Source organism: Taudactylus pleione, unplaced genomic scaffold (assembly GCF_031769625.1).
Source record: "Taudactylus pleione unplaced genomic scaffold, aTauple2 ptg000507l, whole genome shotgun sequence".
Taxonomy (NCBI): Eukaryota; Metazoa; Chordata; class Amphibia; order Anura; family Myobatrachidae; genus Taudactylus; species Taudactylus pleione.
This window is the reverse complement of record NW_028284909.1, coordinates 563,424-578,618: the sequence shown is the minus strand read 5'-3', so window position 1 is coordinate 578,618 and position 15,195 is coordinate 563,424. Positions and strand designations below refer to the sequence as shown.

Genomic DNA, 15,195 nt, shown 5'->3' with positions numbered 1-15,195 from the left:
CCTTGCTATTTAACTCCAGGTGCACCACCAGCAACTTTATCATTAGAACATTGTTACTCCACTCCAGGTGCATCACCAGCAACTTTATCACCAGTTACTTGCTATTCCCTCAAGGTGCACCACCAGCAACTTTATCAGTAGTACCTTGTTACTCCAGGTGCACCGCCAGCAACTTTATCAGTAGTACCTAGTTACTCCACTCCAGGTGCATAGCCAGCAACTTTAACACTAGCACCTTTAGTGTTCACTTTAGCTCCGGCGGCAGGCAGGGCGCCGGAGCTAGAGAGGGCAACCTTAAGCGCGCGCCTCCTAAAAGGGGGCGTGGTCATGAAAAGGGGGCATGTCTATAAGACGCGTCCACTTTTCGTCATACTTGGGGGCGTGCCTGGCACTTTCGGACATGCCGGGCAGCCCCCAAGCGCTGCAGAAAGGGAGAATAGATGCCGGGCGCATGTCACTGCGACACCGCATGTTTCTCCACCCGCGGGACACTGCGTCCCGCGGGTGAGAACGGCACCCGCAGGCTGTGAGGGCAGGGCGCTTTTTGTCCTCCAGAAGGAGGGCAGGGCGCCGCGCCCCGCTAAAACAGCCTAGCGGGAATGCTAACCTTGCTATTCCACTCTAGGTGCACCGCCAGCAAATTTATCACTAGTACTGTACCTTGTTATTCCACTCCAGCTGCACCACCAGCAAAGTTTATCACTGGTACTGGTACTGTGCTATTCATCTCCAGGTGCACTGCCAGCAACTTCATCACTAGTACCTTGTTATTACACTCCAGGTGCACTGCCAGCAACTTTATCACTAGTACCTTGTTATTCCACCACAGGTGCAGCACCAGCAACTTTATCATTAGTAACCTTTTATTCCACTCCAGGGGCACTGCCAGCAACTTCATCACTAGTACCTTGTTATTCCACTCCAGGTGCAGCACCAGCAACTTTATCACTAGTACATGGTTATTCCACTCCAGGTGCACTGCCAGCAACTTTATCACAAGTACCTTGCTATTTAACACCAGGTGCACCGCCAGCAACTTTATCATTAGAACATTGTTACTCCACTCCAGGTGCACCACCAGCAACTTTATCACTAGGTACCTTGTTACTCCACTCCAGATGCATTGCCAGCAACTGTATCACTAGTACCTAGCTATTCCGTCCAGGTGCACTGCCAGCAACGTTATTACAAGTACCTTGCTATTTAACTCCAGGTGCACCACCAGCAACTTTATCATTAGAACATTGTTACTCCACTCCAGGTGCACCGCCAGCAACTTTATCATTAGTAACCTTGCTATTCCACTCTAGGTGCACCGCCAGCAAATTTATCACTAGTACTGTACCTTGTTATTCCACTCCAGCTGCACTGCCAGCAACTTTATCACTAGTAACTTGTTACTCCACTCCAGCTGCACCACCAGCAAGTTTATCACTGGTACTGTGCTATTCATCTCCAGGTGCACTGCCAGCAACTTCATCACTAGTACCTTGTTATTACACTCCAGGTGCACTGCCAGCAACTTTATCACTAGTACCTTGTTATTCCACCACAGGTGCAGCACCAGCAACTTTATCATTAGTAACCTTTTATTCCACTCCAGGGGCACTGCCAGCAACTTCATCACTAGTACCTTGTTATTCCACTCCAGGTGCAGCACCAGCAACTTTATCATTAGTAACCTTTTATTCCACTCCAGGGGCACTGCCAGCAACTTCATCACTAGTACATGGCTATTCCACTCCAGGTGCACTGCCAGCAACTTTATCACAAGTACCTTGCTATTTAACACCAGGTGCACCGCCAGCAACTTTATCATTAGAACATTGTTACTCCACTCCAAGTGCACCGCCAGCAACTTTATCACTAGTTCCTTGCTATTCCCTCAAGGTGCACCACCAGCAACTTTATCACTAGTACCTTGTTACTCCACTCCAGGTGCATTGCCAGCAACTGTATCACTAGTACCTAGCTATTCCGTCCAGGTGCACTGCCTGCAACTTTATCACAAATACCTTGCTATTTAACTCCAGGTGCACCACCAGCAACTTTATTATTAGAACATTGTTACTCCACTCCAGGTGCACCGCCATCAACTTTATCACTAGAACCTTGTTACTCCACTCCAGGTGCACCGCCAGCAACTTTAACACTAGTATCTTGTTATTTCACTCTAGGTGCACCACCAGAAAATTTATCACTAGTACTGTACATTGTTATTCCACTCCATGTGCACCGCCAACAAATTTATCACTAGTAACTTATTACACTCCAGGTGCAGCACCAGCAACTTTATCATTAGTAACCTTGTTACTCCACTCCAGGTGCACCGCCAGCAACTTTATCACTAAAACCTTGTTACTCCACTCCAGGTGCACCGCCAGCGACTTTATCACTAGCACCTTTTATTCCACTCCAGGGGCACTGCCAGCAACTTCATCACTAGTACCTTGTTATTCCACTCCAGGTGCAGCACCAGCAACTTTATCACTAGTACATGGTTATTCCACTCCAGGTGCACTGCCAGCAACTTTATCATTAGAACATTGTTACTCCACTCCAGGTACACTGCCAGCAACTTTATCAATAGTTCCTTGCTATTCCCTCAAGGTGCACCACCAGCAACTTTATCACTAGTACCTTGTTACTCCACTCCAGGTGCACTGCCAGCAACTATATCACTAGTACCTAGCTATTCCGTCCAGGTGCACTGCCTGCAAATTTATCCCTAGTACTGTGTTACTCCACTACAGGTGCACTGCCAGCAACTTTATCACTAGCACCTTGTTATTCCACTCCAGGTGCAGCACCAGCAACTTTATAATTAGTAACCTTGTTATTCCACTCCAGGTGCACCGCCAGCAACTTTATCACTAGTACCTTTTATTCAACTCCAGGGGCACTGCCAGCAACTTCATCACTAGTACCTTGTTATTCCACTACAGGTGCAGCATCAGCAACTTTATCACTAGTACATGGTTATTCCACTCCAGGTGCACTGCCAGCAACTTTATCATTAGAACATTGTTACTCCACTTCAGGTGCACCGCCAGCAACTTTATCACTAGTTCCTTGCTATTCCCTCAAGGTGCACCACCAGCAACTTTATCACTAGGTACCTTGTTACTCCACTCCAGATGCATTGCCAGCAACTGTATCACTAGTACCTAGCTATTCCGTCCAGGTGCACTGCCTGCAACTTTATCACAAGTACCTTGCTATTTAACTCCAGGTGCACCACCAGCAACTTTATCATTAGAACATTGTTACTCCACTCCAGGTGCACCGCCATCAACTCTATCACTAGAACCTTATTACTCCACTCCAGGTGCACCGCCAGCAACTTTAACACTAGTACCTTGCTATTTCACTCTAGGTGCACCGCCAGCAAATTTATCACTAGTACTGTACCTTGATATTCCACTCCATGTGCACCACCAACAAATTTATCACTAGTAACTTATTACACTCCAGGTGCACTGCCAGCAACTTTATCACTAGTACCTTGTTATTCCACTCCAGGTGCAGCACCAGCAACTTTATCATTAGTAACCTTGTTATTCCACTCCAGGTGCACCGCCAGCAACTTTATCACTAGTACCTTTTATTCCACTCCAGGGGCACTGCCAGCAACTTCATCACTAGTACCTTGTTATTCCACTCCAGGTGGAGCACCAGCAACTTTATCACTAGTACATGGTTATTCCACTCCAGCTGCACTGCCAGCAACTTTATCATTAGAACATTGTTACTCTACTCCAGGTGCACCGCCAGCAACTTTATCACTAGTTTCTTGCTATTCCCTCAAGGTGCACCACCAGCAACTTTATCACTAGTACCTTGTTACTCCACTCCAGGTGCATTGCCAGCAACTGTATCACTAGTACCTACCTGTCCGTCCAGGTGCACTGCCTACAAATTCATCACTAGTACTGTGTTACTCCACTCCAGGTGCACTGCCAGCAACTTCATCACTAGTACCATGTTATTCCACTCTAGGTGCACTGCCTGCAAATTTATCACTAGTAACTTGTTGTTTCACTCCAGATGCACTGCCAGCGACTTTATCACTAGTACCTTGCTATTCCACTCCAGGTGCAACACCGGCAATTTTATCACTAGTACTGTACCTTGTTATTCCACTCCAGGTGCACCGCCAGCAAATTTATCACTAGTACTGTACCTTGTTATTCCACTCTAGCTGCACTGCCAGCAACTTTATCACTAGTAACTTGTTACTCCACTCCAGCTGCACCACCAGCAAGTTTATCACTGGTACTGTGCTATTCATCTCCAGGTGCACTGCCAGCAACTTCATCACTAGTACCTTGTTATTACACTCCAGGTGCACTGCCAGCAACTTTATCACTAGTACCTTGTTATTCCACCCCAGGTGCAGCACCAGCAACTTTATCATTAGTAACCTTTTATTCCACTCCAGGGGCACTGCCAGCAACTTCATCACTAGTACCTTGTTATTCCACTCCAGGTGCAGCACCTGCAACTTTATCACTAGTACATGGCTATTCCACTCCAGGTGCACTGCCAGCAACTTTATCACAAGTACCTTGCTATTTAACACCAGGTGCACCGCCAGCAACTTTATCATTAGAACATTGTTACTCCACTCCAAGTGCACCGCCAGCAACTTTATCACTAGTTCCTTGCTATTCCCTCAAGGTGCACCACCAGCAACTTTATCACTAGTACCTTGTTACTCCACTCCAGGTGCATTGCCAGCAACTGTAATACTAGTACCTAGCTATTCTGTCCAGGTGCACTGCCTGCAACTTTATCACAAGTACCTTGCTATTTAACTCCAGGTTCACCACCAGCAACTTTATCATTAGAACATTGTTACTCCACTCCAGGTGCACCGCCATCAACTCTATCACTAGAACCTTATTACTCCACTCCAGGTGCACCGCCAGCAACTTTAACACTAATACCTTGCTATTTCACTCTAGGTGCACCACCAGCAAATTTATCACTAGTACTGTACCTTGATATTCCACTCCATGTGCACCGCCAACAAATTTATCACTAGTAACTTATTACACTCCAGGTGCACCGCCAGCAACTTTATCATTAGTAACCTTGTTATTCCACTCCAGGTGCACTGCCAGCAACTTTATTACAAGTACCTTGCTATTTAACTCCAGGTGCACCACCAGCAACTTTATCATTAGAACATTGTTACTCCACTCCAGGTGCATCACCAGCAACTTTATCACCAGTTACTTGATATTCCCTCAAGGTGCACCACCAGCAACTTTATCAGTAGTACCTTGTTACTCCAGGTGCACCGCCAGCAACTTTATCAGTAGTACCTTGTTACTCCACTCCAGGTGCATAGCCAGCAACTTTAACACTAGCACCTTTAGTGTTCACTTTAGCTCCGGCGGCAGGCAGGGCGCCGGAGCTAGAGAGGGCAACCTTAAGCGCGCGCCTCCTAAAAGGGGGCTTGGCCATGAAAAGGGGGCATGTCTATAAGACGCGTCCACTTTTCGTCATACTTGGGGGCGTGCCTGGCACTTTCGGACATGCCGGGCAGCCCCAAGCGCTGCAGAAAGGGAGAATAGATGCCGGGCGCATGTCACCGCGACACCGCATGTTTCTCCACCCGCGGGACACTGCGTCCCGCGGGTGAGAACGGCACCCGCAGGCTGTGAGGGCAGGGCGCTTTTTGTCCTCCAGAAGGAGGGCAGGGCGCCGCGCCCCGCTAAAACAGCCTAGCGGGAATGCTAACCTTGCTATTCCACTCTAGGTGCACCGCCAGCAAATTTATCACTAGTACTGTACCTTGTTATTCCACTCCAGCTGCACTGCCAGCAACTTTATCACTAGTAACTTGTTACTCCACTCCAGCTGCACCACCAGCAAGTTTATCACTGGTACTGTGCTATTCATCTCCAGGTGCACTGCCAGCAACTTCATCACTAGTACCTTGTTATTACACTCCAGGTGCACTGCCAGCAACTTTATCACTAGTACCTTGTTATTCCACCACAGGTGCAGCACCAGCAACTTTATCATTAGTAACCTTTTATTCCACTCCAGGGGCACTGCCAGCAACTTCATCACTAGTACCTTGTTATTCCACTCCAGGTGCAGCACCAGCAACTTTATCATTAGTAACCTTTTATTCCACTCCAGGGGCACTGCCAGCAACTTCATCACTAGTACATGGCTATTCCACTCCAGGTGCACTGCCAGCAACTTTATCACAAGTACCTTGCTATTTAACACCAGGTGCACCGCCAGCAACTTTATCATTAGAACATTGTTACTCCACTCCAAGTGCACCGCCAGCAACTTTATCACTAGTTCCTTGCTATTCCCTCAAGGTGCACCACCAGCAACTTTATCACTAGTACCTTGTTACTCCACTCCAGGTGCATTGCCAGCAACTGTATCACTAGTACCTAGCTATTCCGTCCAGGTGCACTGCCTGCAACTTTATCACAAATACCTTGCTATTTAACTCCAGGTGCACCACCAGCAACTTTATTATTAGAACATTGTTACTCCACTCCAGGTGCACCGCCATCAACTTTATCACTAGAACCTTGTTACTCCACTCCAGGTGCACCGCCAGCAACTTTAACACTAGTATCTTGTTATTTCACTCTAGGTGCACCACCAGAAAATTTATCACTAGTACTGTACATTGTTATTCCACTCCATGTGCACCGCCAACAAATTTATCACTAGTAACTTATTACACTCCAGGTGCAGCACCAGCAACTTTATCATTAGTAACCTTGTTACTCCACTCCAGGTGCACCGCCAGCAACTTTATCACTAAAACCTTGTTACTCCACTCCAGGTGCACCGCCAGCGACTTTATCACTAGCACCTTTTATTCCACTCCAGGGGCACTGCCAGCAACTTCATCACTAGTACCTTGTTATTCCACTCCAGGTGCAGCACCAGCAACTTTATCACTAGTACATGGTTATTCCACTCCAGGTGCACTGCCAGCAACTTTATCATTAGAACATTGTTACTCCACTCCAGGTACACTGCCAGCAACTTTATCAATAGTTCCTTGCTATTCCCTCAAGGTGCACCACCAGCAACTTTATCACTAGTACCTTGTTACTCCACTCCAGGTGCACTGCCAGCAACTATATCACTAGTACCTAGCTATTCCGTCCAGGTGCACTGCCTGCAAATTTATCCCTAGTACTGTGTTACTCCACTACAGGTGCACTGCCAGCAACTTTATCACTAGCACCTTGTTATTCCACTCCAGGTGCAGCACCAGCAACTTTATAATTAGTAACCTTGTTATTCCACTCCAGGTGCACCGCCAGCAACTTTATCACTAGTACCTTTTATTCAACTCCAGGGGCACTGCCAGCAACTTCATCACTAGTACCTTGTTATTCCACTACAGGTGCAGCATCAGCAACTTTATCACTAGTACATGGTTATTCCACTCCAGGTGCACTGCCAGCAACTTTATCATTAGAACATTGTTACTCCACTTCAGGTGCACCGCCAGCAACTTTATCACTAGTTCCTTGCTATTCCCTCAAGGTGCACCACCAGCAACTTTATCACTAGGTACCTTGTTACTCCACTCCAGATGCATTGCCAGCAACTGTATCACTAGTACCTAGCTATTCCGTCCAGGTGCACTGCCTGCAACTTTATCACAAGTACCTTGCTATTTAACTCCAGGTGCACCACCAGCAACTTTATCATTAGAACATTGTTACTCCACTCCAGGTGCACCGCCATCAACTCTATCACTAGAACCTTATTACTCCACTCCAGGTGCACCGCCAGCAACTTTAACACTAGTACCTTGCTATTTCACTCTAGGTGCACCGCCAGCAAATTTATCACTAGTACTGTACCTTGATATTCCACTCCATGTGCACCGCCAACAAATTTATCACTAGTAACTTATTACACTCCAGGTGCACTGCCAGCAACTTTATCACTAGTACCTTGTTATTCCACTCCAGGTGCAGCACCAGCAACTTTATCATTAGTAACCTTGTTATTCCACTCCAGGTGCACCGCCAGCAACTTTATCACTAGTACCTTTTATTCCACTCCAGGGGCACTGCCAGCAACTTCATCACTAGTACCTTGTTATTCCACTCCAGGTGGAGCACCAGCAACTTTATCACTAGTACATGGTTATTCCACTCCAGCTGCACTGCCAGCAACTTTATCATTAGAACATTGTTACTCCACTCCAGGTGCACCGCCAGCAACTTTATCACTAGTTTCTTGCTATTCCCTCAAGGTGCACCACCAGCAACTTTATCACTAGTACCTTGTTACTCCACTCCAGGTGCATTGCCAGCAACTGTATCACTAGTACCTACCTGTCCGTCCAGGTGCACTGCCTACAAATTCATCACTAGTACTGTGTTACTCCACTCCAGGTGCACTGCCAGCAACTTCATCACTAGTACCATGTTATTCCACTCTAGGTGCACTGCCTGCAAATTTATCACTAGTAACTTGTTGTTTCACTCCAGATGCACTGCCAGCGACTTTATCACTAGTACCTTGCTATTCCACTCCAGGTGCAACACCAGCAACTTTATCACTAGTACTGTACCTTGTTATTCCACTCCAGGTGCACCGCCAGCAAATTTATCACTAGTACTGTACCTTGTTATTCCACTCTAGCTGCACTGCCAGCAACTTTATCACTAGTAACTTGTTACTCCACTCCAGCTGCACCACCAGCAAGTTTATCACTGGTACTGTGCTATTCATCTCCAGGTGCACTGCCAGCAACTTCATCACTAGTACCTTGTTATTACACTCCAGGTGCACTGCCAGCAACTTTATCACTAGTACCTTGTTATTCCACCCCAGGTGCAGCACCAGCAACTTTATCATTAGTAACCTTTTATTCCACTCCAGGGGCACTGCCAGCAACTTCATCACTAGTACCTTGTTATTCCACTCCAGGTGCAGCACCTGCAACTTTATCACTAGTACATGGCTATTCCACTCCAGGTGCACTGCCAGCAACTTTATCACAAGTACCTTGCTATTTAACACCAGGTGCACTGCCAGCAACTTTATCATTAGAACATTGTTACTCCACTCCAAGTGCACCGCCAGCAACTTTATCACTAGTTCCTTGCTATTCCCTCAAGGTGCACCACCAGCAACTTTATCACTAGTACCTTGTTACTCCACTCCAGGTGCATTGCCAGCAACTGTATCACTAGTACCTAGCTATTCCGTCCAGGTGCACTGCCTGCAACTTTATCACAAATACCTTGCTATTTAACTCCAGGTGCACCACCAGCAACTTTATCATTAGAACATTGTTACTCCACTCCAGGTGCACCGCCATCAACTTTATCACTAGAACCTTGTTACTCCACTCCAGGTGCACCGCCAGCAACTTTAACACTAGTATCTTGTTATTTCACTCTAGGTGCACCACCAGAAAATTTATCACTAGTACTGTACATTGTTATTCCACTCCATGTGCACCGCCAACAAATTTATCACTAGTAACTTATTACACTCCAGGTGCAGCACCAGCAACTTTATCACTAAAACCTTGTTACTCCACTCCAGGTGCACCGCCAGCGACTTTATCACTAGCACCTTTTATTCCACTCCAGGGGCACTGCCAGCAACTTCATCACTAGTACCTTGTTATTCCACTACAGGTGCAGCACCAGCAACTTTATCACTAGTACATGGTTATTCCACTCCAGGTGCACTGCCAGCAACTTTATCATTAGAACATTGTTACTCCACTCCAGGTGCACTGCCAGCAACTTTATCAATAGTTCCTTGCTATTCCCTCAAGGTGCACCACCAGCAACTTTATCACTAGTACCTTGTTACTCCACTCCAGGTGCATTGCCAGCAACTATATCACTAGTACCTAGCTATTCCGTCCAGGTGCACTGCCTGCAAATTTATCCCTAGTACTGTGTTACTCCACTCCAGGTGCACTGCCAGCAACTTTATCACTAGCACCTTGTTATTCTACTCCAGGTGCAGCACCAGCAACTTTATAATTAGTAACCTTGTTATTCCACTCCAGGTGCACCGCCAGCAACTTTATCACTAGTACCTTTTATTCAACTCCAGGGGCACTGCCAGCAACTTCATCACTAGTACCTTGTTATTCCACTACAGGTGCAGCATCAGCAACTTTATCACTAGTACATGGTTATTCCACTCCAGGTGCACTGCCAGCAACTTTATCATTAGAACATTGTTACTCCACTTCAGGTGCACCGCCAGCAACTTTATCACTAGTTCCTTGCTATTCCCTCAAGGTGCACCATCAGCAACTTTATCACTAGGTACCTTGTTACTCCACTCCAGATGCATTGCCAGCAACTGTATCACTAGTACCTAGCTATTCCGTCCAGGTGCACTGCCTGCAACTTTATCACAAGTACCTTGCTATTTAACTCCAGGTGCACCACCAGCAACTTTATCATTAGAACATTGTTACTCCACTCCAGGTGCACCGCCATCAACTCTATCACTAGAACCTTATTACTCCACTCCAGGTGCACCGCCAGCAACTTTAACACTATTGCTATTTCACTCTAGGTGCACCGCCAGCAAATTTATCACTAGTACTGAACCTTGATATTCCACTCCATGTGCACCGCCAACAAATTTATCACTAGTAACTTATTACACTCCAGGTGCACTGCCAGCAACTTTATCACTAGTACCTTGTTATTCCACTCCAGGTGCAGCACCAGCAACTTTATCATTAGTAACCTTGTTATTCCACTCCAGGTGCACCGCCAGCAACTTTATCACTAGTACCTTTTATTCCACTCCAGGGGCACTGCCAGCAACTTCATCACTAGTACCTTGTTATTCCACTCCAGGTGGAGCACCAGCAACTTTATCACTAGTACATGGTTATTCCACTCCTTCTGCACTGCCAGCAACTTTATCATTAGAACATTGTTACTCCACTCCAGGTGCACCACCAGCAACTTTATCACTAGTTTCTTGCTATTCCCTCAAGGTGCACCACCAGCAACTTTATCACTAGTACCTTGTTACTCCACTCCAGGTGCATTGCCAGCAACTGTATCACTAGTACCTAGCTGTCCGTCCAGGTGCACTGCCTGCAAATTCATCACTAGTACTGTGTTACTTCACTCCAGGTGCACTGCCAGCAACTTCATCACTAGTTCCATGTTATTCCACTCTAGGTGCACTGCCTGCAAATTTATCACTAGTAACTTGTTATTTCACTCCAGATGCACTGCCAGCGACTTTATCACTAGTACCTTGCTATTCCACTCCAGGTGCAACACCAGCAACTTTATCACTAGTACTGTACCTTGTTATTCCACTCCAGGTGCACCGCCAGCAACTTTATTACTAGTACCTTGCTATTCCATTCCAGGTGCACCACCAGCAACTTTACCACTGGTTAGCAATGACAGCTTCCATTTCCACATACATTGTGGTTACTAGATTATATGAATAGGTGCTATTTATGTCCTGTGCAGAATCAATTTATGTTCCTTGAATATTACCTAACGTCTCTCTTCTCCTGCTGGTCCATACCCTCACCGGTCAGCCTACATTAACCACAAAAATCCCCTCTCTTCCATTTAATGAAGTTGTAATTTAATACACAGGAGTACCACTTCCAATTTCATTTCATCTGCTCACCAGTTTCAGTTTCTTGACAGCGTCCTCGCATACATGCATGCCACGGGACTCCTCTACCTCCACATGCCCCAGGTACTGTGAACAAAAAGTGGGACACATTACACCACACTGGTGCCAGACAATTAGAAATAATCAGAGTGGTGAGTGACAGCAATAAGGGACATGAACACTAGAGGGCGATGGAGACCAAAATGATAATAAGTAAGAATTGTTTGACCAAAGTGATATGTCATACAGGGGGAGGTGCTCAGCACAGTTTATATTAGAGAACTGCAGACTTTGGGGTCATTTTAGAGTATAAAGGCTGCTCCCATATTGAAGTGAGAGTTAAATGACAGGCGCTGCCTCAGCAATTTATCTTAGCTCTCATAGCAACCATAGCAAACAGCAGAATGAAAGTCAATAAGATGGTATAAAGGGTCACTCACCCTGACAGGAAAGCTGCATTTTCCCCTCCTCACGGCCTCCTCATCTGCCCCCCACTGGTGGGGGCGACTCGCCTCTGGGACGTAGGTCGGCTTTTTTCTCCGTAGGCTCTGCCGCAGCTTGTTCATCTCAGGAGCTGCCGGGCTATCATGGCCAAAATAACCAAGACATTTATTATAATTACAATTGTTCTATTGCAAACACTTTCTATCACTCGGCTATATTATAAATTCATCTCTGGCTGTAATAATCTGCACCAGTCACCTAAACACAGGAGAAGCGGGCATTGTGTGCATTGGACCATGATTTAGATTTCATGCCTCACTCCTCAGCCAGGTCACAGAGGCATGAGGTAATTGTGACGAATTGTTAGGCGCCATTCTAATGAAGGTTACCCCAGCCCAAATGACTGCCCCCCACTGTGAGCAGGAAAAGTTTAAAAACCTTCACGAATCTCAACTCGTAGATCACAATCAGTTTACAGTGTTGTATTTGTCTAGTGAGCTCACAATCAACAACAACTAATATACCGGGCCTCATTTCTGAAATGGACACAATTCTCAGTGGTGATTGTTTAATATGTGTCAGTACGTCTACACTTCTGATTAAGCTGCTGGGTTTGCGATGCAAAAAGTGGCGTCTGCGCAGGTGGAAACATTTAAAGGGGGTATTCATCAAAGCTTGGAGAGAGATAAAATTGTGAGAGATAAAGAACCAACCATTCAGCTCCTAATTGTCATTTTTCAGACACAGCCTGTGAAATGTAAGTTAGAAGATGATTGGTCAGTACCCACTCACAGGAGCATAGCATAGCACCCAGCAGCTGGAACTAAAGTAGTCACTACTGTATTAGGATGGCGGGACCGTCCCATAATAAAGGATGTATTTAGATGCTAAAATGTAACACACAAAAATGAAAGTGCTACAACTTTATTTTGTACATCTCTCATGTAAATAATACATAATCAAAATCTATTTTCTGTCATAGAGATAGATGAATGAAGGACTTAATTTTGACATAACATCAGGTCATCTTATACACACACCTTCCGCAGCACATATCCTAACCCACTGATCCATGCTCCTTCCTCACTATCTACCCCATCTGTGTCGCCCCTGTCTGTCTGCCCCTCCCCTTTAGAATGTAAGCTCTCACGAGCAGGGCCCTCGTAACTCATGTGCTTCTCCTCCCCCTACTTATAGTATCATTTACTCCTAACTCCCCAATTGGCACCTAAAATTTGGTTGCTGAGGCCCTGCTGCTTGTGTTATGCAGCTATGTTTATACACCATGTCCTTGTCCTGCATTGTTTTGTATTATTATTAACTGTCTTTCTTGTGTGCTCATTTACATACTGTGTAAGGCGCTGCGGAACCTTTGTGGCGTCATATAAATAAAGGATAATAATAATAATAATAATACTTTATTGCAATTTTAACTCTCTCCAAGTTTTACTAATTATCCCCCTAGAGCGGCCGATTGGAAGAGTTGTCTATTCAACAATTCAGATTTCAATAATTTTTCTCTGCAAACTGAAATCACATAAAGGAGCTATGAAAGGCAGATTTTTAATGGCGTTGTTACTCGGCCGAGGGGGTGTCAGTGCACAACCGGTTTCTCTCTGTAAAAGGATTTGACTTTTGTAGAGTCTGTAAACTGACAGAGATCTGGTATCCTAAAATTCTTTCAGTGGGACGCATTTTGTGCCTTCCATTTGTACTTCATAAATGAGGCTGAACCGAGAAAGAAATACATAAACGCTTTATTCAATGTGGTTGGAGGAAGGCCTAATGATACAGAAACAAACAGATCACAGGTGCACAACTCCAAATTACAATCAAATTTTGCAATCAAATTTTGCAATCAATAGATGTTTTTAGCATAATCATGGCCAAGGTTATGGGCCTACCCACCATATCCAGGTAATCTCTGTAGGGTAGGTCCCTAACATATTAGGGTTCAAATCCAGAGCGCAGGACACCCCCAAACTAGCCCAGCTGAGCCGCCCCAGGGCACCGCCATAATAGAAAAAGTGAAGTGTAAAAGAGATCGTTAAGAGCAGCCACTGCTGCTTATAAAGAAATGAAAATAAAAAGGTGAAGTACATGTATAATAAACAAACAGTGAAGGGTTAAAATGTGTTATAAAAGAAAGTGTGTTATAATGCGGTGCCCTGAAACAGATCAACCAAAGCAATCCAGGGGGACCCACGCCCCAAAAATGAACCAAAGTTGCACTACAGTATATAACTTGTAGGACTTACCTAGAATTGTGCCTAATACTAGTGTGCATATACATTATATATATTCAGGGTGTGCAGTCCAGGAATTTTTCCTATATACTCCATTTAATGCGCTTTATTGCACACCTGAGGGAAAGGAGACGCCTACAGTCTGGACTAGCATCCCTCCCTTATTGGTTTAAAAGCATGGAGTCTGGTAACACTAGTATTAGGCACAATTCTAGGTAAGTCCTAAGTGTAAGTCTAGGTAAGTTATATACTGTAGTGCAACTTTGGTTCATTTTTGGGGCGTGGGTCCCCTTGGATTGCTTTGGTTGATCTGTTTCAGGGCACCACATGATAACACATTTTTCTTTTATAATACATTTAACCCTTCACTGTTTGTTTATTATACATGTACTCACCTTTTTATTTTCATTCCTTTATAAGCATCAGTGGCTGCTCTTAACTATCTCTTTTACACTTCACTTTTCCTATTATGGCGGTGCCCTGGGGCGGCTCAGCTGGGCTAGTTTGGGGGTGTGACCTGCGCTCTGGATTTGAACCCTAGTATGTTAGGGACCTACCCTAAAGAGGTTACCTGGATATGGTGGGTAGGCCCATAACCTTGGCCATGATTATGCTAAAAACCTCTATTGATTGCAAATGTATTTATTTATAATTAGTAATTTGGAGTTGTGCACCTGTGATCTGTTTGTTTCTTTGCCTACAATAAAAGTCTCACACAGGTAGCACCTCCCATTATATATATTCAGGGTGTGCAGTTCAGGATTCTTCCTATGAAGGCCTAATGATGTTTGCACCTTCGCACAGAGCGCCTCCTCAGATTATCCCGCACACCCGGCATGCACAATTCTTGCAGATG

At 45.4% G+C, this 15,195-nt stretch overlaps 1 protein-coding gene across 2 annotated transcripts in view; it reads right to left on the bottom strand.

Moving 5' to 3' along the window:
* NUMBL (NUMB like endocytic adaptor protein) overlaps positions 1-15,195 on the bottom strand; it is a 115,667-nt gene that overhangs the window by 31,266 nt on the left and 69,206 nt on the right. For both annotated transcript variants that reach the window (XM_088450117.1, XM_088450118.1), the window contains exons 3-4: positions 12,090-12,231; positions 11,662-11,736 (exon numbers count right to left, since the gene is read on the bottom strand). In XM_088450117.1, coding sequence (XP_088306243.1) covers positions 11,662-11,736; positions 12,090-12,215 — 201 coding nt within the window. In that variant the 5' untranslated portion in view covers positions 12,216-12,231. The remainder of the gene's footprint in view (positions 1-11,661; positions 11,737-12,089; positions 12,232-15,195) is intronic.